General features: G+C 35.0%; 2 protein-coding genes across 3 annotated transcripts in view; one reads left to right on the forward strand and one right to left on the reverse strand.

Moving 5' to 3' along the window:
- Positions 1–1,135: 1,135 nt before the first annotated feature.
- On the reverse strand, positions 1,136–9,062 carry tacr2 (tachykinin receptor 2). The gene is made up of 5 exons (XM_079854761.1): positions 8,445–9,062; positions 7,345–7,539; positions 7,006–7,156; positions 2,996–3,192; positions 1,136–2,770 (listed from the first exon to the last, which is right to left on the reverse strand). The coding sequence occupies exons 1-5, from the start codon at positions 8,837–8,839 to the stop codon at positions 2,578–2,580; spliced, it is 1,131 nt and encodes a 376-aa protein (XP_079710887.1). The 5' UTR covers positions 8,840–9,062; the 3' UTR covers positions 1,136–2,577.
- A 909-nt stretch (positions 9,063–9,971) lies between these two features.
- Positions 9,972–23,230, forward strand: part of tspan15 (tetraspanin 15) — a 28,037-nt gene continuing 14,778 nt past the window's right edge. Inside the window, exons 1-4 of one of the 2 annotated variants that reach the window (XM_079854762.1) lie at positions 9,972–10,163; positions 17,225–17,410; positions 18,015–18,089; positions 20,204–20,299. In XM_079854762.1, the coding sequence (XP_079710888.1) occupies positions 10,080–10,163; positions 17,225–17,410; positions 18,015–18,089; positions 20,204–20,299 (441 nt within the window). In that variant the 5' untranslated portion in view covers positions 9,972–10,079. The remainder of the gene's footprint in view (positions 10,164–17,224; positions 17,411–18,014; positions 18,090–20,203; positions 20,300–23,230) is intronic. The other variant, XR_013819492.1, reaches the window with a different exon arrangement.

The following is a 23,230-nucleotide window of genomic DNA, read 5'->3' on the forward strand; positions in this document are numbered from 1 at the left end:
ATTGGAAAAAGGGAAGAAATGTATTCTCATTACAAACATTAAAGTTAAGATATTTGACCAAGTATATGAAGATATTATTTATTTTATTTTTATATTTGATGGAAGACGCAACAGGAATGGATACCTAAAGGGGAAAGAAGGTATTTTGTTAAGAAGATGCCAAGCTAATTCCAAATCTCTGCGTATTTTCATTTGTCTGTGTGGCAGTTTTCTGTGTTGTAAATATTGCGAAACATTTGAGAAACGTTTGCTCCACATTGGTATTGTCATGGCTGAAGTGAAGAAGACGTACAAGTTCAGTCTCGCAGTCACAGCTGCCTTCCTGCAGAATTCAAGCCCCTTATACTTGTCACCATACAAATGAACGACAGAAAACCTATTGCCTTTGCAGATCCACCCCTTCTGAAATAGACTTTAGCAGATTGTATCATGCGTATTGCTTTTGTCAGATTTTTGCAGTGTGTGTGTGTGTGTGTGTGTGTGTGTGTGCAGGAATGCAGGTTATCGGTACTGATTCCCAGTAAATGTCCTTTGGTGTGCTCTGGCTGGTTATTTGTGAGTGATCCTGTGTAGTTCATGTGAGTGAATCTGTGTTGTGGCTCAGAGATCTTCTGATGAATGCATGCCTTATTTGGTAACTGGTCTAGCATCCACTGATTTTGTACTATTTCATAGTTGCACTATATAAATAGATGTTCCTGGATAAACCTATAGGAGAAAACCATAAACATATTTTGATCAACTGAAATTGTGTTTTGTGGTTTCCTTCTTATTTGCCCAAATTTGCATTATTTTGTTCAGTATTTACATCCTGTGTGATAATTTTATGTTCAATTAAAAAAAAATCCTGAAATATACATATATATAATAGAGAGAGGGAGATAGGCTATATTTCTTGAATGAATGCACTGATGATTCATTTGCCAGGTGATGCGTAAAAAGCACATGAACAAAATTGTTAAATATTGTAGATATTTTCCAATCACACAGGCTAATAAATATTCCCTTTATGACATTTCTTACAGTACTCTTTTAATTTTCACTTGGACTACTGAAAACCAATCATAAATAATAATAATAAAATCTTCTTCAATTGGAAGCTGCAAGGTGTAGTAAAGAACTTCAAGTCAGATTTCTTTACTATTTACTTTACTTCAATTTCAACACAGAACAATCATACATTTAAACAGATCTTAGATAATCATACAAAAGAAAAACTAACAGAGATTTTACCAACAAAATCAACAAAAGAATATAAATTTTGTATTACCACTGCCATTATACTGTATGTGACAGCATTACAAACAAAATTATTTTTATATGTAAAACATACAGCTTAATTATTTAATCAACTGTATTTCAGAATCTATGTATAGATTTGGAATTTGTTGAATGCTGTACCAGAAAGAAAACTAAATACATATTATTTGGCATTGAAATCAAATTTAATCAGTCAAATATATGGATGTACATGCAGATTTAGGCTATATTAAAGATAATACATGCTGAAACATTGAGTACCACTGAAATGTGAGCTTGCTTTTCTACAGTGCAATTACAACGTGGAAATGTCTGTTTGGTTTCATTTATATGTTAGCTTGTCTATAAATATATACATAATGTATTCAACCACTATATACAGTGTATATATATATGCAACACATCTTTCCCTCCTCATTTTGTCTCTCTTTTTCCACCACTGTCAATTTAAGACAACAGTCATCGTCCTGTTTACACTTGACGGTATATCTCAAGCAATCCGTACCCTTGACCTGTGGTACAGATGCACTGACCAAATTAATGTCGATTTTTTATTTATTTTTTTGGTTTAGTTTACAGGCACCACTTGACATTCAACCAATATTGAAAGTCTAAAACATTAATTTCTCTATGTTTGTATAAAACAACAAGGTACACTACCGTTCAAAAGTTTTGGGTCGGTAATATTTTTTAGAGAAACCAAGTTTTGGATAAAAATCAAGACTGCATTTGTTTGATAAAAATACAGTAAAATAGTAATTTGGTGAAATATTATTACAATTTAAAATGTTTTCTATTTGAATATATATTCAAATTAAATTTATTCCTATGAGGGCAAAGCTGAATTTTCAGCATCATTACTGTCACATGATCCTTTAGAAATCATTTTAACATGCTGATTTGCTGCTCAAGAAACATTGCAATCTTGACATCAGTTGTGCTGCTTGTCATTTTTATGGAAACCAGGATACATTTTATGGTTTCTTTTGTAATATTTTATATCTGTATTGTTACTTTTACAGCATCCTTTCTGAATAAAAGTATTAATTTCTTTAATCTTACTAAACACAAACTTTTGAACAGTAGTGTACAGTAGAACATACTGATCTAGATGTATACTAGGACTAGTACTTTAAGCAGCAACACAGAAACAAATAAGGCTTGGTGCTTATGCCATATGGATAGACGAATTCTCCGCCTGTAAAGCCCACTGAATCCACCATAGAGCACAATGTGAGGTATTAGTGCTTGATTTTAAGAATAGCCAACGAGAGTGTTTTTCCCTCTCTGTTTACCCATCACTGAAATATTATAGACTCAAGCTTTGATTAGTTTGGATGTGTTGTCTTCTGGATCACTGGCATGATTTCGGACCACCATGCTGGTGGTCTCGGTGCGATAACTGCGTCTCATGTGGAAGGTCCTCATGTGCTGCAGTTCAATGTTGTCCTCCTCAGAAATCTTGATGAAGGGGCACCACTGGAACGCTTTGCGAAAACCTGAGCGGAATCTACAGAAAGACAGCATGATGCAACATGCAAACTTCTTGCGCATTAAATATGGACAAGGTTAATAGTGAGTAAATACAAAGAGTAATAGTATTGCAGTAAAACTCTAGGATTGCCAGACCAAGACTAGTCCTAAATGACATTAATACAATCGCTGTACTAAATATCTTCGTTAATGTGTTTACATCAAATGTCTTAGTCTTACATTAGATGTAATGTGCATTTACCTTTGGTTTAGACAGCAGTAGATGATGGGGTTGTACATAGTGGAACTCATGGCCAACCAGAAGATGGCCAAATAGACCTGCTGGATGTAGTGCTGCTTGTATATGTCCCTGTTGAAGCTCCCCAGAATGAAGTAGATGTGGTAGGGGAGCCAACATATTGCAAAGGTTGTCACCACCACTATCATCATCTTCACAACCTTTATTAAATTGCAAAAATGGCATGAATTATTATTTTATTTTTTTTTGCTTTCTACACAAAGAACTATAATCTAAAACCATAAATAGCTGCTGCCATCAATGTAATGTCCCACTGAAGAGGCTTATTATTATTGACAAAAGAAAGAAAAATGTGAAAGAAGTGAAAGCGCATGTCCTGTTCTGCCAGAAGAAAAGATGTATGTCCCCAGTAGAGTTCTTTGAGTCTACTTTTGAGTCTTTGTGGAACTTAATTTCATTCATTCATGATAATATCAGGTTTTTTTCAGATGTAGCTAGGTTAGTTAACTAAAACTGAAATTAAAAACATAAAAAACCCTTTAAAATAAGAAAAATGTTAACTTAAAATAAAATGTATGCATCTATCTAGGGTTTAGAAACAGGAGAATTGGAAATATATTACAATTACAATTGCAATTACAATTTTCTTTAATTATTATCCCTTGTGCGTCCTGATGGATATTTTTGTCTTTTTCATTTTTTTTGCCTGCGTTAATGCCAACTGCATAAATTTTGGCACAAGTGTGTATTTTCAATGGAATTGTACTATTTCACCCCCATTTCCTTTAATAAATCTATTTTACACTAGATACACAGAATAGTTACACTATTAGTTACACATAGTTACACTCAATGTCCTTACATTTTTTTTAAATTTCATCCCAGGGCCATTTAACTATAAAATTATGCAGTCTTTGTTAATATCCTTTCATTCTGTTGGCAAGGCTTCAAAATTATTTTATTTTTTTTTACTATTTTTTACCAGATGGTGCCATTTTTTTTTTTTTTTTTTTTTTTAGGTTTGGCCAATAAAGCAAATACTCACTTTATTCCTGTTTTTTGCTTCTGCATGAGCCAACTGGATAAATTATGCAGCTATAATTGTGTGGGTGTGTTGGTATGGATATTAGAGTGTGGTTTGCATGTGTGTAATAAAATGTTTTGTGTGTGTTCGTGTAATATTTGAGAGAAAAAAACTCTACTGTACTGCAAATCACAAATCCAACCACTGGAACCAGTGGATCTTTTCTGGCATCTAATGGGGAAAATTTGGCACTGCGCCCAAACAAAATCTTACTTAAAGGTACATTTTTGAGATATCAGTTTCAAATTTGAAAAACAACTTATAGATTTATGGCTTTGATAGCAGTTTTTGAGTTCAACATGTTTTTATTAACTATATATTTTATATAAAATAATGTTCATAAATCATTTTCATAAAAGTAAACCTCTATAACTTTTTGTTTCAGTTTTTTTGTAACTTTTGTTTTTAACTTAAAAAAAAAAAAAAAAAAATCAGCCGAGGGTCTTCTTTAACATGAGACCAAACTTAAGTCTGTGCTCCAAAGCTTCAAATTTTTATGACAGTTTTTTGACATGGACATTTTTGCCATCTAAGGACCTTAGTAACTTCTTTTAATTGATGCACAAAGGTAATTATTATTTCTCTATAATGCTAAAACTCTGTACGGCAATTACTTTAGAAATTGATAAAAATGTATAACATTGTTCCTGTCAGGCATTTTTTTTTAGGGCTGTCAAACGATTAATCGCGATTAATCGCATCCAAAATAAAAGTTTGTGTTTACATAATATATGTGTGTGTATGGAGTATAATTATTTTCTATATATAAATACACACACATGCATATATATTTAAGAAAAATGTGTTATTTATATATAAAATATTTATATGTAATATAAATTATATATAATATAAATATATATACACAGTATATACATGCAAATATTTCTTAAATATATACATGCATGTGTGTGTATTTATATATAGAAAATAATTATACACCGTACACACACATATATTATGTAAAAACAAACTTTTATTTTGGATGCGATTAATCGCGATTAATCGTTTGACAGCCCTAATTTTTTTATCATAAATAAACATTTGGTGCTCACTGCAGAGCAAATGGGTGGAGCTTACACCTAGCTCCTCCTCGTTTGAGCGCTCCAGCAAGGAGGAGCTACTGGAGAGGAGGAGCTAGCACGTAAGCGCCACTCATTTCGCCACCTAGTGGCTATTAACGTGATGAATGTGACAACATGCCCCATAGGTGGGGTACATTGTAACATGACCATATGACAGCTTAAAATGTTATCTGATCTAATAAAAAGAATATACAAGACAAACTAAAATATTTTCTCAATACAATACAACTATTAACCTTTTCATATAAAATAATGGCATTTCTTTAATAATTAAAAATAAACAAAGTTTTGAGTTTGACAACAAACACACCGGAAAACACAGCTATACAGCTCAAAACATAATAATAATTAATAATCTCTGAACATTGACTCTCAGTCTTTTTTTACATTTTTCTCATGTTTTCTTAGTAAAATAAAATCATTGGTTGCAGCATCATCGTGTGAGTTGGGATGAGAATCATGGCAAACCATATTTATTGTGATTTTTTATTGTGTTGTGCTTAATGTTTTTATATTTTGTATTCTGCATGGTTTCTTTTTATGCTTTCTTGATATGCTCATTGTTTTACTGTACAGCACTTTGGTGCAACTCTGTTTTTAAATGTGCTATAGAAATAAACAAATAAATGTATTAATTAATAAAATAAAATAAAACATTTTTTGACTTGACATGTGTACTGCACAAACAATTCAGATAGAAAATCATTGTAATGTGTGTTCACCACATATTTTAAAGTATACTAACAGTATAATAATACAAAAAATGTCCCCATTGAGTTAAAGGCACACTATACAAGATTTGTACCTTAAAGGTTGTATCAGTGATTTCAGGCCCAAAAAAAAAAAGATCACATTCATCTAATCTTTCCTAACGATCCGCTAGCTGTCCGCCCCATAAGCATGCCGTCAAAAAACCGCGTCTCTGTGGGCAGCCTAGGCTCTGAGAACTGCACACAAAAACAGTTGGTTTCACCAACCACTCCAAAACCAAAACAAATAGTGTTCCAACCAATCACCGACAGGGGGAGGGTGTTGTGAGTTTTTGTGCTCGTGTACGGCTGCACGTGAAGTCGGAGCTGAAGAAGAAGCTGGCTCAAAACCTCACAACACCCTCCCCCTGTCGGTGATTGATTAGGAAAGATTAGATGAATGTGATCATTTTTTGGGGGGGCCTGAAATCACTGATACAACCTTTAATATAACAGCTTCAAAATCATTTCGATGGTAAACTAACTCTAGGGGTCGCTGTTTGAGAAAAACGGAAACTGCATAGTGTGCCTTTAAAATTTCGATCCGACGAAGAGCTTCATTACGTTAATAGCCACTAGGTGGCGAAATGAGTGGCGCTTACGTGCTAGCTCCTCCTCGCTGGAAGCGTAGCTCCTCCTTGCTGGAGCGCTCAAACGAGGAGGAGCTAGGCATAAGCTCCACCCATTTGCTCTGCAGTGAGTAGCCTGTCGACCTCGTGACTAAACCTTGTAACTCCATTGGATCCTCAAACTGTCGTCAGACCTCATAACTCCCCCCAGTTTGGACCGACTCTTCTTGTTTGCAAAGGTAAATACTGAACTGGATCTTTGAATAAGTAAAGAGTTTTCTTTACTCAAAAACCAATATATATAAAGGCTAATGTTTTATGTATTTGAGGAGCGGAGAATAGTGTCCTAGTCTAGCATTTGCCGTCGAGTCATCATATGCAATACTGTCTTAAAGCCCAGAAATGTATTTTGCCACATTATGTCACCGACCCTGTGTATGTGGATAGGTTAGTTAGATAACTGTGCAGAGTAACTGGAATAAATATCATTAACAAAGTTATATGAGTAAATACTGGCATCGTTTACCTTCCGTTTCGCCTGCATCTGGTTCTGGTAGTGGTCTGACGCTTCTCCAGGAATCTCACTGCCCCACAGCCTCTGTCCCACCAGGCTGTAGGTCACCAACATCACCAGCAGAGGGAGCAAGTAGATCAGGATAATCACAGCAATCTGATATCTAGTGAGATCAAGCATCACTTCATAAGTCAAATCTGTGCCACAAAAAAATATGATATTGTAATAAAAACAAAAAAATTATTATATAATTCAAGAAAACTGAGCTATCATAGGCATCATTGGATAATCAAATGAAATGTATTAACATTTTTTTCTTGATTGCTAGTAATTTTTGTCTAGTTTTCTTACGAGAGCTGATGTTTCCCTCCATAATCATCAGGCCATTCCACCATACAGACAGTCCGAGGGAAGTAGAACTTGGTGCTGGCGTAATAACACTGAGGGAAGGCCAGTGAAAAAGCCACAGTCCAGATGATCCCGATCAGAACTTTAGTAGTAGTGGAGGAGAGCCTGGGCGTCAGGGGATGGATTATAGCCATATATCTGTGGATTTCAGACAACAACATCTTATTGAAAGTGAACGGTAGCCTATAGGCTACCTACCTTTAAATGCAAAACCACTTTTTTTTTTACTCTCCCTTCTATGGACATTCAATGTTTTAGAGGGCTTTTTGGATAAATTTACTGCATGCATAATGTTTTACTGGAGCACTTCTAGAAAGAGAATTGATTGGTTGCGTTATTTCCCGTGCGTGCTTAATTACTATCATCATCTACTTGTTAGTCACTCAGAACACAATATGGAAAGTGATAAGTCCGGCAGTGTTGGTTCTTATACCAACACTGAAATTATCACTTCATGAAAATGAATATTCATCTGGCATCTTTTAATAGTAAATATGAACTGCCTTTGCCCGTTTGTGGTGGATTTTAGGATTTTACTTTATAGCCTACTCTTGATACATTTAGAGCTATTTCTAAGCACAGTGGCAAAAGCTAAAATTTGGTCGATAAATAGCTCTAACCAGCTTCATCAAGGTCTAGGTGGATGGAAGACCATCTGATCCATCACCCAGAATTTAGATCAGCTTGGACCTGCTCTTAACCATTTATGACCAGCAAAAAAACACATAAAACCAGCTGCCATCTGAAGGGTAAACTTAGTTAATGTATGTGTTATATTACAGCTACAATTAGGCTCTCATGAACTTGCAGGCTGTAACTGTTTTATGACATGATTTATGGCATGGTATCTCAATAGGATGGTGATTAATTATTATCATAATCCATGGGAACATCATGTTAAGGTTTACTGATATTCACTGAGAGCACCAGATATGTTGATATAGATAGATAGATAGATAGATAGATAGATAGATAGATAGATAGATAGATAGATAGATAGATAGATAGATAGATAGATAGATAGATAGATAGATATCGCTTACCTGTCAACAGCAATAGTCGCCATTGAATAAATGCTTGAGAACATTGCTGTTATTGGGAAGAAGTTTTGAAATTTACAGTATCCTAAACCGAAATACCAGTCATTGTGCAAAGCGTACACGAAATTGAAGACAGTGTTAAAAGTTGCCATAGATGCATCAGAAAAGGCGAGGTTTACAATGAAGTAGTTGGTCACTGTCCTCATGCGTTTATGTGCCAGAATTATCCAAATAACAGTGACATTGCCAATGATGGACACAATTACGATCAAAGAGTATGCGATCGCCCATAGTGCCACCTGCCAGTCCGGCTGCTCGAACAGATTGGTGGAGGTTTCGTTTCCATCTTCCTCGTCGTAAAGAACAGATGTTGAAAGGGGGTCCAAAGTGATATCCATTGTAGTTGTCCGTAGTCACAGGGCATAAATCAGTCAGTGTGCTTATTCCAGTTAGTGGCTCACTCTTCTGTAGCTCTACGACATGGTAAACCTGTGTATTTTGGACATTTGCAGCAGTTCATTTTCCAAACAGCGCGCGGTCAGTGCGCCTCTTGCCGATCATGTCCAAACTGCCAGCTGAAGTGCGTTATTGTGCCCGCAGCGATCGAGCACTGGAAAACTGAAGGAATGTGTGTGCCAAGTGTTGGAGGTGTGTCGGTTCAGATGCAGTGACGTTGATTGATACACATTTTTGCCAACGCGTTACGCGCATTGTGACGCACAGAAATTTGCGCTCCTTCTCCTAAAATCTGGCAATATCAATAATAAATATAATTGGCATGCAATTGACGTGTTAATACCAATGGACAGCTTGCTGTCATTATTAATTGCAAGTGCAACTCCCCATGCAGCGAACACTAATGGAAGTGTCTATGTCACAGTTTAAGAGCATGTGTTAGGTCTGCTCTACTTGTTCTGCTGAGACGTTGCTTAGAGACCCCTGACTTCTTCTGTTGTGTGAGGTGATATTGTTCATTTTGTCTGAGGAGTGAGACAGGTCAGCAGGTGGAGAAGGATGTAGTGAATAGTGCACATTACTCTTATTTGGACACTTCGAATCACCAAAGGCTATTTCAGGATGGTTTTCGCAGATCTGACATTTTCATTAAGTGTGCGAATTATAAAAAGACTTTTCATTGGAATTTCTGCCAGTAACTTTACTGGCACAGTCTGTTGAGATTCATCTCGTGCAAAATAAAAATAGATAAAGGGTAGGCCTACCGTATCTTCATTATGACAAAACACTAAAGTTTTCTGCGATGTGTAAATCTATAATTACAATAATGTGTTTTGTGTTTATGTGTTTTATTGATTGTTTATAATTATTCTAAATTGGATGACTTTATTTTTATTGTTTATATATTTATATTTTATTTTAATATATTTTATTTTTATTTTATTTGTTTGTTCATGTTAACTGTAGCCTAGTGTTAAAGAGTCTAATGTCTTTCAGATCTCTAAAACAATAAACTCTCCTTCCGCTCTCTCATTGGACAACCCACCCATCAATCAAAATATTGTAATTCATGTCGGCGTTAGTGATGATGGAGCGCGTGCTCTGCTCGCTCAGGTAGACGATACAAACAAACCAGGAAGTGTTTACGGGAACGTATTCCGTGCCATTTTTACGTTTTTTAACATGTCAAAAGAAGTCCGATATTGCGATAGGTGCTCGTACATCTTTCTCAAGTTCTCGTTAATCGTATATGCAACAATTTTCTGGGTGAGTTTGATTGTTTTTCTCTCTCCTATATAATAGAGCGGTGTGATAAATTCATGAGGCTATAGTCAGCAAATGCGCACAAGAGCGGTTTAAAAAGTCGGAAAGAACAGAGAGAAAGAAAAGAATGTAGTTGAATATCAGAAATCTGATAGAAGTAACATTTTGTATATGTTCATATATTTTTTAATTATGTTATTATGACGCCCATTAACCTGTTCCAGTGCTATTGACCCCACCCTCCTCCTACCTAACGTTACTAGTTTAGAGTTTGTTACTGAATTACCGATCTCTTTAGTAGAGTAGGCTAACTTGCTGTTAAAAACATCTTTTTTAAAAAAATTTTTACGAAGCTGCATGTGTTTATCAATTGATTTATTAATAAATATATGTGTGTATGCAACGTCGTCGCTGTAGAAAATACTAAGCGGAAATATTAAGGTAGGCTAATGACTAATTAAAGTAGGTACAGGCTACGCTTTAAATAAGACATTTCTTGTTAAACTGATATGTTCATCTGGGCACAAAACCATAAGTGAATAGCATTAGATAGAAACTGAAACAGACACATTTTAGTGGTTGGTGGTTATCTTGCTTCTGTTATTGATTGCATTATGACTATCAGATGACCCAACATTTTTTGTGTACTGTGCAATCATGCTGTGAACTAAAGAAATTAATAAAAAAATCGTTGTGACCATGGAGTAAAATGCCACTAAAGCCATCATTCAAATTTAATATTATTTTGCACATAATCACTCCGCTCATGTGCAACATAAATTTTTAGTTATTTAAGAATTTACCACTTGAGGACTCTTTCCCACCTGTATGAGCAGTATCCTTTTTGTTGTCATTAGTATGAAGAATGCTTGTTATCCGTGGACCTTTATTTTTACGGTCAAACCTGTTTTGAACCCAGGATTACAGTATAATACAGAAAATTCAAGAGTCGGAGCGCAGATTTGTTCACCATAAGACTGAATAGTAAGATCAATTCTCTGGGTATGCTTTATTGGATTACAATATCTAACTAAAAGCTTTTATTAGCCTATATTACAATATAAAATTATTATGGATAAAAGTCTGTTGTGAGACCTTTCCTTAATGTGTGTGTGACTCTGTGTGTTTTCCTGGATTACCTTGTTCTTTAAAGCAGTTGAAAGATAAAAATAGATTGAATGTGTCCTGAATGCTTGATCCTTTAATATATTGTCTATCTATACATATAACCACACATATGCTAATTGTACTGTATTTTAAAAGCCATTAGTGAATATTCTAATCTAGTGCTTTTAATGCAAAACATTATCAAGCTTTATCAAGCAAACATCATAAAGTCAGTCTTTCTGTATTTTAGTTCTCAATTTATCTAATACCTCTTATTTACTGTTGTCAAACTGTGACTTGGCCTACTAAAAGATAAACTAGAGAGTCATTTGGGGATTACATAAGCCCTGGAATTTGGCGTTTTAAATTTGAAAACAGTTCAGACTCAGATCTGATTAAAATTAAAAGCATAAATTCAGTTACAAGTTATAGTTACGATACAATGTTTGTTCCTATTGTTCAGTTTAATTGTTCTTAAATGTTTCTATTCTCCACATTTGATGTTCTTTATTTATTTATTATATTTTTTTTGCATCATATTATTTTGTCATCCATTTGTGTCATGTTTTCATAAACTCATATAATAATCTTTTATATACATTTCACATTTGTGACATTAATGTGACATTTATGCTTTGATAATACCCTTTTATTTGCAAATAATGCTTTTCATTATTATTCAAGTTTGAGGCACTCTAATGGCGTATGCACTATGACATTCTGCTATCTTTTTTCCTCATCTGTTTTTGGTATTTAAAATAGATTATTGTGTGAAAGGGGTTTGAAATGCTATGGGCTGCACCATTGTGCTTCTCCCATAGCTTTCTGTCAAGAGCAGGACTGCACATATTGAACCTATCACACTGACAGCATAAACAATGGGCCCCACAGGACGCTATTTCAGACCATTATGCCACCAGCCAAGGCTCTTGGTGGCCCATTGGCAGCAGTATTACAGTACTGGCTGACCTAGCGCACACTTTATGCTGCTCTCATCAGGGCTTTCACAAGAGACCTGGTGGATGTGCTTCACACAAGACTACAATGGTAAATTATTATGTGTGGATGGCTATTCTGCTCACAAAGGCAAGGGCGTACATTTATTCTTACCATCTCTGTTGATGTGCACTCATGTCTCTGTCTTTTATTTTTTGTGCGTACAACTTACTTGACTTGAAAAGGTTGAAGGTGCTAACTTTACTGATTGGCTAAATGGTAGTTTGGGATGTTTAGAAATGGTTCTGAATTGCATATATTTGCAGATAAGTGCTCCTGGGGACCCGCTGTCCTGGCGAGTTTAGAGTACGTTTACATGACAACAATGTAGGACACGACAACAACTAAAAAGGGCAAAGTTTTTCCTTTGCATTTTTTTTGTTGTTGTTGCATACAGACAACACACAAAAACTATTAAAAACACTGTATTATTCATGCCAGGCCAGTAGTTGGCGATGTCACTTTGTAAAGAAACACTACACGCATATAGACCAAACACGTAATACCCATGCGCATGACATCACCGTTTTCACAAATTCACGTTTTTGTAGTTTGCATGGAGACGATACCGGTATCGTTATCAAAAACTTGTACTTTAAGGGCACGTTTACACGACAATGATATGCTTAAAACAGAGAAGTTTTTCCTTTGAGTTTACCGCGTACAGACGACACCATTGTCAAAACGATCCCCATTCACACGGATCCGCGAAAACAACTAAAAACCCTGTATTCTTCTGCCAGGCCGTTAGATGGCGATGAAACTCTATAGACTGAACACGTAATACGCATGTACATGATGTCGTCGTCTTCAGAGATTCGTGTTTTTGCTGTTTACATGGAGACTTTTTTTAAAAACGTGCACTTTGAAACACGTTTTCAAAAGTTTGCGTTTTCAGGCAACCAAAACGGCATTGTCGTGTAAACGAATGGCCAAAACGCATTAAAAGTTTTACGTTTTTAGTTGAAGACAGTGTCCTGTAAACAGCCCCTCAAAAGTTTGCATTTTCAGGTCAAGACGCATAAAGTTTTCTATTTTTAGATGAAAACGGTGTTGTGTAAACGGCCCCTTTGTTTCAACCCTAGTCAAACACACATGAAGCAGCTCATCAAGCTGTTCAGGATCACTTGAAAACAAATAGGCTGGTGTGCTGAAGTAGGTTGGAAATAAATTTTGCAGGACAGTTTGTCCCCATGAGAAAAGTTGAAGACCTCTAGACATTTTGTAAGTTGCTATCAGGATGATCTTTGTTTTCATATACCTTCAAGTAATAAAAATGTTTAAACAATGCAGTTTGGAATAAAGGTAGCCTACATGAAAATAAATGAATTATACTGACCAGATAGTACCGGCTTCTGTTGAAATGAGGTGGTGTTGGTCTCGGACTCCATCAACCTTAATGCTTTCAGTCCTTTTAAAGTCAGCCAAAGGTCATAACTGGTTGAAACTTTCCAGCCAATTTCCCAGGAGGCTTTGAAACCTTATGACATACCTAAACATAGGCATTTTTTGTTTCAGTTTCTCTTCCAGTCTATCAGTATCTCCCGCTAGGATTTAGTCACTGACATAAACATATTTCTAAGCATAAGTGGCGTGATAATGTTAGTTTCATACTTTCTCTAACTGTGGTTGTAACATTAGTCAATATTTTAGATTTTCTTGTGCAGATTTTGAAAACGCACGTTAGGATAAAGTACAAAAATTATAACGGTTAACCAGGCTACTCTGACTTCTTACCAGTGGCGGTCTTTTGAAATGCAGAGAGTGCTTTGCGTCTTCATTGTTCAAATTCATGTTCCATCTATTGTTCACACATCCGGGTTAATGGAATTGGAATGGTATTGAAAACAATCAACCTTTGTCTATCACCAAGCAACTTACCACCATGCTGTTTTTTTTGTTTTTTTAATCAAGTCACGTCAAAGTCTCATTAACTTACACTTTGTGATCAGTATGTTTTTTTTTGTTTGTTTAAATAATTGAACACTTTTATTCAGGATGTACAGTTGTAATTGAAATTATTCAACCCTCATTGGAAATCAGGCTTATTGGCAAAATTTACAGACCTTTAGCATTATGTTATCAGAGGTGGCTGTGTCCAAGTAATGTATTTCAGAAATGTACATATACAAATCACGCAGTTAGCTAACAATGTATAATTTAAGGCAGAAACAGTAAGCTCATTGAAGTAATTATTACTAGTTGTGGACATAATGATTACAGTATATGAAAAAATGTAGCATTAGTGCATGTTGATTCATAGTTTGCATCAGTCATCTCTTCACAGGTGTCTTCAAATCAGTATATTAAAATGATTTATAAAGGATTGTGTGACACTGAAGAAGACCAAAAAATTCTGACAACTGATGAGAATTCAGCTTCGTCATCACTGGAATAAATTACTGTTGTAGAATATATTAAAAGAGAAAACAGTTTTTAAAACTGATAATTGTAATAATATTTCACAAAAAGTTTTTGATCATATAAATGATCAAAATACAGCTTTGGAGAGCATATAAGATACTAAGTTAACGTTTTTATATTGCTTCAACAATATCCATCTTTTCTTTTCAGTTCGTTTCTCTTTTCTCTGCAAACTAATGATGATGGCAGACACAGAGGTGGAGCTTTAATTTAACCAAACTGAGTGGACTGTTACTAAAAACCGGATTTCTTGCAGATTATTTTGTGTTTCAAGTTCATTTCAATTGGACGAGAATAAAAATGGTCCAAGTGGGTGACGTTTACTCTAATTAGTCCATTCATTTTCACCAGTTTGACCTGTTTACACCCCCTCGCATTCCCCATACAATATAGCCTAGCTGCCTCCCTCTGAAATTTGATCCTCTGTACTGTTGAACAGTTCAGTATCATTTTAGAACAATTAGTGATTTACACACTATTTATAATATAATATTAGTGATGCACTGACAATGATTTTTGCCCTTAGTACATACCGATTATGCCTCTATTTAAGGAAGAAGATTACTACTACTTACTTATCCATACAGACTACATCTTGGTGTGGTGTTGAATGAGAAGGGAGGTTCAGGGACAGAAGGAATGCATTAGCACAACAAATTTGTTGTAAAGCCCATATACACACACACACACAGACACACACACACACACACACACACACAAAATGAGTTAACAGGCATGAAGTGGTTTTGCTGCAATTTACCAGCCCAGCATTATAATGGTTATTATTTGATTATGCCATTAAGCCATATCACTGGAGCTCGGTGGTTTTTTATGGAAGCATATGAGTAGCAATATTCAATTTGAAATGTAATATGCAAAATGACAATGCAATATGTAAAATGGCAATGCATTTCTGTATTTGAATTTACATTTTCCATTACATTTGTGCAACGTTGGTGCAAAATGAAAAATCAATTATATAATTTATATTTGTCATTTCATACACTAGTTTTAATACGTAAATTGAATACATATTTTAACGCTTTATAAGTTGCAAAATGAAAATGTATTACAGAAATGATTAGATATTTGAACATGTTCAAGCAAAAACTTTAGCAAAATTATAATTAAATGTTATTTTTCCTCTATACACTCACAGTTAAGACATTTGCGATTGCATTTTCATTAAAGGAACACGGCGACTTTTTGGGACTTATTCACCATATCCCCCAAAGCTAGATAAGTCCATAAATACCCTTTTCATCTCCGTGCGTGCCGTAACTCTGTCTGACGCACCCACCGCTAGCCTAGCATAGCACAAAGACTGGAGGTAAACGGCTCCAGCTAGCATACTGCTCCCAATAAGTGACAAAATAACGCCAACATTTTCCTATTTACATGTTGTGATTTGTATAGTCACAGTGTGTACAAATAACAAGGTCACATGAGACACAGCCATCTTCTAACCGTGTACATACTGGGAACTATATTCTCAGGCGAAGCACTGCTACTTGGGCGGAGTGATTTACTCCAACTCTGAGCGAACTCTCTGCTCCTCACCACGGGGCTTCTCAGGCGCTGCGAGCAAATCACTCCGCCCAAGTAGCAGTGCTTCGCCTTCTGAGAATATAGTTCCCAGTATGTATATGGTTAGAAGATGGCCCATTGCATGTGGAGCAGGTCGGGGGCTGGTGACGCCATCACCTGTAATTAAATGTTTAATATTTAAAAAATTGAAGCAGCACAAACAAACCTTTAACCGGCAAGTTTTGCAACTTATAAAGCGTTAAAATATGTATTCAATTTACATATTAAAACTAGTGTATGAAATGGCAAATGTAAATTATATAATTGAATTTTCATTTTGCACCAAACGTTGCTGAAATGTAATGGAAAATGTCAATTTAAATACAGAAATGCATTGCCATTTTACATATTGTATTGTCATTTTGCATATACATTTCAAATTGAATATTGCTACACATATGCTTCCATAGTTTTTTCCCTGGGTTACAGAAGTGCATTTGCTGTTCTATGTCACTTTTGTACAGCTTCAACTATCATCTGCTTCTCCTACATCTACTTTCTACTTCTCTTTAGTCTGACACAGAAATGCAGTTTGGGGTTAACACCACATGCTTTAATAAGTCAACTACGGCTCAGATCAGTAGAGTATGATAATCATTTAGAATATTTCCAAATGGAAATCACACTCTGCGCATCAGGGGAGCCATTAAGATTCAAGGTCAGAATACATTAACTCAGGAGCTCGCAATTTCAAATAGCTCTACTTTGCTCTTTTTTTTAACCGTAATACATTTAAATATGAAAACTAAAATACTCCTAGGTTCAATAATGACCATCCTTGTTAGATTTTTTGAGGCCCTGACTAAAATATTTCATGAACTCTTTTGTGTTGCTTTTGACCCATCTCCCTTTTAAAGGTAGTAACATAACTAAAATAGTGTTGATTATCCCACCTGTAATCTTTGCTTTAAATCCAAATGGTCTGATCTGATTTGTGTGATTTGTTTCAGTTGATAGGGGGCTTTATTTTGGCCATCGGCATCTATGCGGAGGTGGAGAGGCAACGGTACAAAACACTGGAAGGAGTGTTCCTGGCTCCCGCCATTATCCTCATTGTGCTCGGTGTGGTCATGTTCATCGTTTCCTTCATCGGGGTTCTGGCGTCTCTCAGAGACAACTTGAGTCTTCTCAAAGTGGTAAGTTTTAATTTTTCCATCAGACACTTGCATATAGTAGTGTCCTACATCACAATCGCTGTACTTCAGCATATCGCTTCTGTTAACCATATTGATTTTCTGAACAAAACACTTCATATACTACTTTATAATAATGCTTTTTGAACTGAAGCAGAAAACTGAAAAAACATAATATTATAAGCTTAAATGGGATAGTTTACCCAAAAAGGAAAATCCAGTCATTATTTACTCACCCTCATGACATTCCAAATCTTTATGACACAAAAGAACATGTTTTGTTTTTGTCTGTACAGTGAAAGTCAATATCCAGTGTTGTCATTTATGGATGGATGGACAAAAACATTTTTCAAAATATCTTTTGCATTCCACAGAAGAAAGAAAGGTTGTAAAGGGGCACACAATAGCAAGGAAACAAACTTATGGGAATTGAATCATGTTTTGAGCTATTTGTATTCACTGGTCCTTTTGCCTTCTGAAAATGTGCTGTACATGCATGGATGGACTCACTTCCCAAGTAGGGCAGAAATTGAGATGTTCGACTGTTGTTTCATTTGATTCCGAGTAATGTGCCGTTTCTGTTTCACTTTTTACTCTTGCCTTGCAGTTTCTTTACATGCTGGCTTTCTGTCTCATTTTGGAGCTCGTCGGTGGGATTGTTGCTCTGATCTTTAGGACCCAGGTACAAACCTTTTTATCACAGATTTTTTTTTCTTATTTGTTTGTTGTATTATGTTCTTGACAAATGTGTAAAATTCCTGCCTTGTTTTTCAAAGTACGTGTTTCTTCTTTGTCATTTCCAAGTAACAGATTGTGCGATTTCATTGTCAGCTGGAAGTGAAAATTTGTTTGGCTTCTTGACACTTCAGCAATCATTAATGCTAGAGCATAATTAACATCATTGTGAACTTCATTTCAGTCATATTCATTAATAACCTAATTGTACCAGTCCCTGATATCTACTATTTTATCGAGATTGTTTCTAAGTGCTTCAAAAATAGATCAGAAACAACAAGGGCTTAAAATAAACAAGAATCGGCACACTGCCACTGCCGCTCCCAAGAATTTATTAAAAAGAACCAAAGGGTCTTCGTCAGGAAAGCAACAATCATAGAAAGGTACAATTTATATCAGTGTGAACCATCACAGGTGACCTCATTAGTGAACTAATTACCCAATCATCCAATGCAGTAACGACCTAATCAAACACAAATATAACCACTAAAAAAAAAAATTATACAGAAAAATAACCAACATGATATTGAAAAAAAAGAGAGAAAAAAACCCCGAAAAATAACCAACATCCACATTCAAACCTTTTGGAGAAAGAGTATTAAGTGTATGTATATAAAAGGCTTCCTTCTGTACTCTGTAGTAAGATCTTATTAATGTCACCACCCCTTCTGGATACTCTTACTAGTTCTATACCAAAGTAGCGAAGAGTCGACAAATTGTGTCTAAAAACATTGAAATGAACAGCAATGGGGTTCTATTGGTCATTCAAACATATTACTTCTATGTTCTGCAATGCGCGTTTTCAAATAACGCTGCGTTTTACCTATGTATGCTAAACCACATGGGCATTTGATCATATAAATGACGTTTTTGGTGTTACACGAAATTATTCCCTTCATTTTTAACTGTTTCCCAGAATGAGGATGGCTAAAAGTGTGACATTTTTTGGTGAAATTACATTGTGCACATTGTCCACACCTATAATTACCATCAGAGACTGAAAAGGGATTGCTTGGACGATCACACCCTTGGTCGGCTCTCACCACCATATGCCGTATAGGAGCTCGTTTATGTACAAATTGTGGAGGATCTTTACAAAAATTACTAATTGTGGGATCTGAACTTAAAATATGCCAGTGTTTACACATTATATGTGCAAACTCCTTACTCAACGCAGAATATTGAATAATGCAAGATAACCTATTATCAGTAGACTTAGAGCAGGTTTTAGCAAGGCATTCTTGCTGATCAATATTTTCAAAATGCGCTGCAGCCTCTCCAATCCAATAATCTGCATAAACACAAAGTAAAGATTTATGCCAAAGGTTTCATGAGAGGGGGTCTCATGAAACCTTTGGCATAAATCTTTACTTTGTGTTTCATACATTTCATTAGATGTGCAAATCCTACGAATTCTTTTAAACTGACTAATTGGAACACTTTTCTTTAAACGAGTAGTATGAAAACTCTGACCATGTATTTCTTCCAGTATTCTTATATACTGTCTTCTGTATTCAATACTGTCTTCCAGTATTTCTCAGTGGGCTTTCTATATAAATCTGTCACTAATTATCATTATCTTTAATGATGAGTAGATCAAGAAAACTGACTTGACACTCATCATAATCAATGGTGAATTTAAGATGTTCGCTACTACGATTAAGAAATTGTTGAAACTCACGTAATTCACTTTCCGAGCCACACCATATAAGGAAAATATCATCGATGTACCAACGCCATATATGTATATTAGGTAAAAAAGGATTAGCCCCAGGGTTCAATACACATTCATGTTCAAAATGACCAACATATAAATTTGCATAATTAGGGGCCATTGTACTTCCCATAGCGGTTCCATTAATCTGTAAAAAATAGTAATTTCTATACATAAAAAAAAGTTTTTTGTCAACACCAAGCACCTGCCATAAGTTTTTGGGATGTGCGCACTATTTCTTTTTTGAAAACAACAAGGGCTTGACATCGTACATATGAAATATTGTGAAATGTTTTTGCAAAAACAACATCTTCCTGTTATAACACTGGCCTTTCTTTGTCCAATAGACAGTGGACCTTCTCAACAAAAACATTCGTAAAGGCATAGTGAATTACTATGATGACCTTGATTTCAAAAACATCATGGACTTTGTTCAGAATAAGGTAAGAGATTTATATTTGGTATGCTGACTTTTGAAGATCTTTGAATTCGGTCTGTCGACATAGTTCATCCTATATGAAACAATGTCAGTCCAGACCTCTCTGCTTATACTCCTGATACTCATTTGTTGCAAAAAAAGAAACCTAGGGTCCTATGAAATCCATTTTATTTATTTATTTATTTTGCATTTTTTTGTTTTTGTTTTTCTGGATTCCATTTTAATGGTTTTACTAAATATTTCTAATTAATGAATTAAATAATTTTTAATAAAATATGATTTATCATAAGTAATAGCTAATCAATTGAATTTAATAATTATTCAAATTGTAACAATAATAGGGCCATATGAAATCTGTGTTGTTGTTTTGACCGAATTCCATTGTATTTTTGTCCTAAATTCTGTTAACATTTTTCTGGATTTTATGTTTTTTGATTTAATTCAAATTTATCATAAAACCTAACAATTTAATCAATCTTTTAAAAATGTAAATAATCCTTTTTTGTCCAAAATAGGCTGCACAACAGTTTTTTTTCTTTGTAATTGTTTGTTAGTAATAAATTCTGTCATAAATTCCTAAAGTTAAATGGAACATTTATTTTGATGGTTTGTAGTGAATACCTTTGCAGAAAAATTTGGAGGTTGATAGTGAATTTGATTAAGTGTACAGTACTACTTTTGACTTATTAATCCAAAAATGTCCAAATTCCATGATATTCAGCTTTATACAGTATATCTTGTTTTAATGTCTGGATTCCGCAATTTCATCCGTGTTTTCTGCATCGTGGAAATGATAGGGCCCTATAATCCAACTCAGATGTCAGATGGTGACAATTCAGATGTCCCTTTTATACAGTAGTTAAATCAATAAAGAGCAGTGACTATAAGGAGTGGGTTTTAATGACCATAAATTAGATACAACAACTCTAGTGCACAGGTAAGAGATTGAGATCAACCATTTGCTTTTGAAATTCCTTTGTATTTACTTTTATGTGTGAGAAATGATATAAAGACTTACAGTAAATAAATCCCACCAAGTGGGAATTTAGACTTTGTAGGAGGAGGCCATTCAAAGAGCTCTAATTGTAATTTGCAAGTACATCTACAAAACATTCAATGCATAGGCATTTTATGGCAACACAGTCAAAGCCCATGCATTCAAGTGCTTGAGGATATCTTCTAGTCCTTCAAATACACAATCTCACACTGAGCATCTGCATGAAACTGTTTAATATGAGTAATTACTGAGAGCTGTTTTAGCAGTGCTCAATTATGTACAAATATATTACAGCAATTTCATTTTACTAGATATTTTGACTTGATTAGGATAGGAATAAATAAACTAAAGCTGCAGCTCTAAAATTAGTCAATTCCAGGTAATCATTCCACTCAGTGTGATGGTCGAAGGGAAAAGGTTTAGCTCTAGTTTGGTATATTGTAAAGATAAAGGGATTATTTTCTGTTTAAACCACCTTCAGTCCTTTTCACAAATGTGGTTTGCATGATTTTTGTTTTTCATCCTTCATTTTTATATTATTTTAATTTGATTTTGTTAGGTTTTTTTTTGTGTGCAAAGGCTGCTGTCAAACAGTATTCATTCAGTAGCCAAAATCAACATGACACAGCAGGTATTGATCTTGACTTCACAGAATATTTATCTTAAGTGAGTGAGATTCCAAATCATAGAGGGAAAATGTGTTTAGTCTGATAGGCAGTAAAAACAGCACAGGGAGCAAGTCTACATCGAAATATCAATTCTCTAGATTAGAGAGAGAAAGAAACCAGTCATTTTGCAACCCCTCAGTACTTCACAATCTTTGGCTAAAATAAGCTGTGAAAAGTCATTTTTGTTATTTCTTGAGCTTAAGTTGTCTCTGTGGTAGTTTCTTCACAAGTTATAAACTGCACAAAAAAAGCTATTACTGTAACATTTAATAAGGTCACATAAAAAATGATGTAAGAAACCTTCAATAAATTCACCAAATCATATTTTCACCACAACAGTAATATAAAATACAAGAACAGTGAATTAAAATAATAGATATTTTATATAAATTCACATGGCTGTATTTTGTATATTTTTGATCAATTAAAGGCAGCTTAGTTGAATAATATCTCTTATTAAACTTATATATATACTTATATATACTATATATATATATATATATATATATATATATATATATAGATAGATAGATAGATATCTATATCTATATCTATCTATCTATCTATCTATATATAGAACCACCTTTAGCATAAATAACTTGAAGTAATCCTTTTCTATATGACTTTATCAGTCTCTCACATCATTCTGGAGGAATTTTGTTGCCAAGGTCCTGTGGCTGCAAAACAAGCCCAAATCATCACCTCTTCACCACTGTTCTTGACAGTTGGTATGAGGTGTTTGTGCTAATATGCTGTGTTTGGTGTTCGCCAAACATGGCACTGTGCATTATGGCAAGACATCTCCACTTTGGTCTCATCGGTCCAAAGGACATTGTTCCAGAAGTCTTGAGGTTTGTTCAGTTGCAACTTTGCAAACCTAAGCCGTGCTGTCTTGTTCTTTTTAGAGAGAAGCTTTCTCCTGGCAACCCTTCCAAACATGCCATAATTGTCCTGTATTTTTCTAATTTAACTGCCATGAACTTTAACATTTAACATGTCAACTGAGGCCTGTAGAGTCTGAGGTGAGTCTTGGGTGTTTTGCGATTTCTCTGAGCAGTGCACGGTCTGACATTGGGGTGAATTTGCTGGGATGTTCACTCCTGGGAAGATTGACAACTCTCTGAATGTTTTCCACTTCTGTACACATTCTGTAGAATGATGGACTTCAAATTCTTGGCCATATAATGGGCGTATAACCCTTCCTAGATAGATGGGTAGAAACAATTGCTCCTTTAAGATCATTGCTGATGTCTTTCCTCCTTGGCATTGT

The sequence above is a fragment of the Squalius cephalus genome (assembly GCF_949319135.1).
Source record: "Squalius cephalus genome assembly, chromosome: 21".
Taxonomy (NCBI): domain Eukaryota; kingdom Metazoa; phylum Chordata; class Actinopteri; order Cypriniformes; family Leuciscidae; genus Squalius; species Squalius cephalus.

Coding starts and splice junctions, on each gene's coding strand:
- tacr2 (XM_079854761.1), bottom strand. CDS start 8,839: ATGGATATCACTTTGGACCCCCTTTCAACATCTGTTCTTTACGACGAG. Junction 3,193..7,005: donor AGATGCAGGCGAAACGGAAG/GTAAACGATGCC, acceptor AATTTAATAAAG/GTTGTGAAGATGATGATAGT. Junction 2,771..2,995: donor TACTGCTGTCTAAACCAAAG/GTAAATGCACAT, acceptor GTCTTTCTGTAG/ATTCCGCTCAGGTTTTCGCA.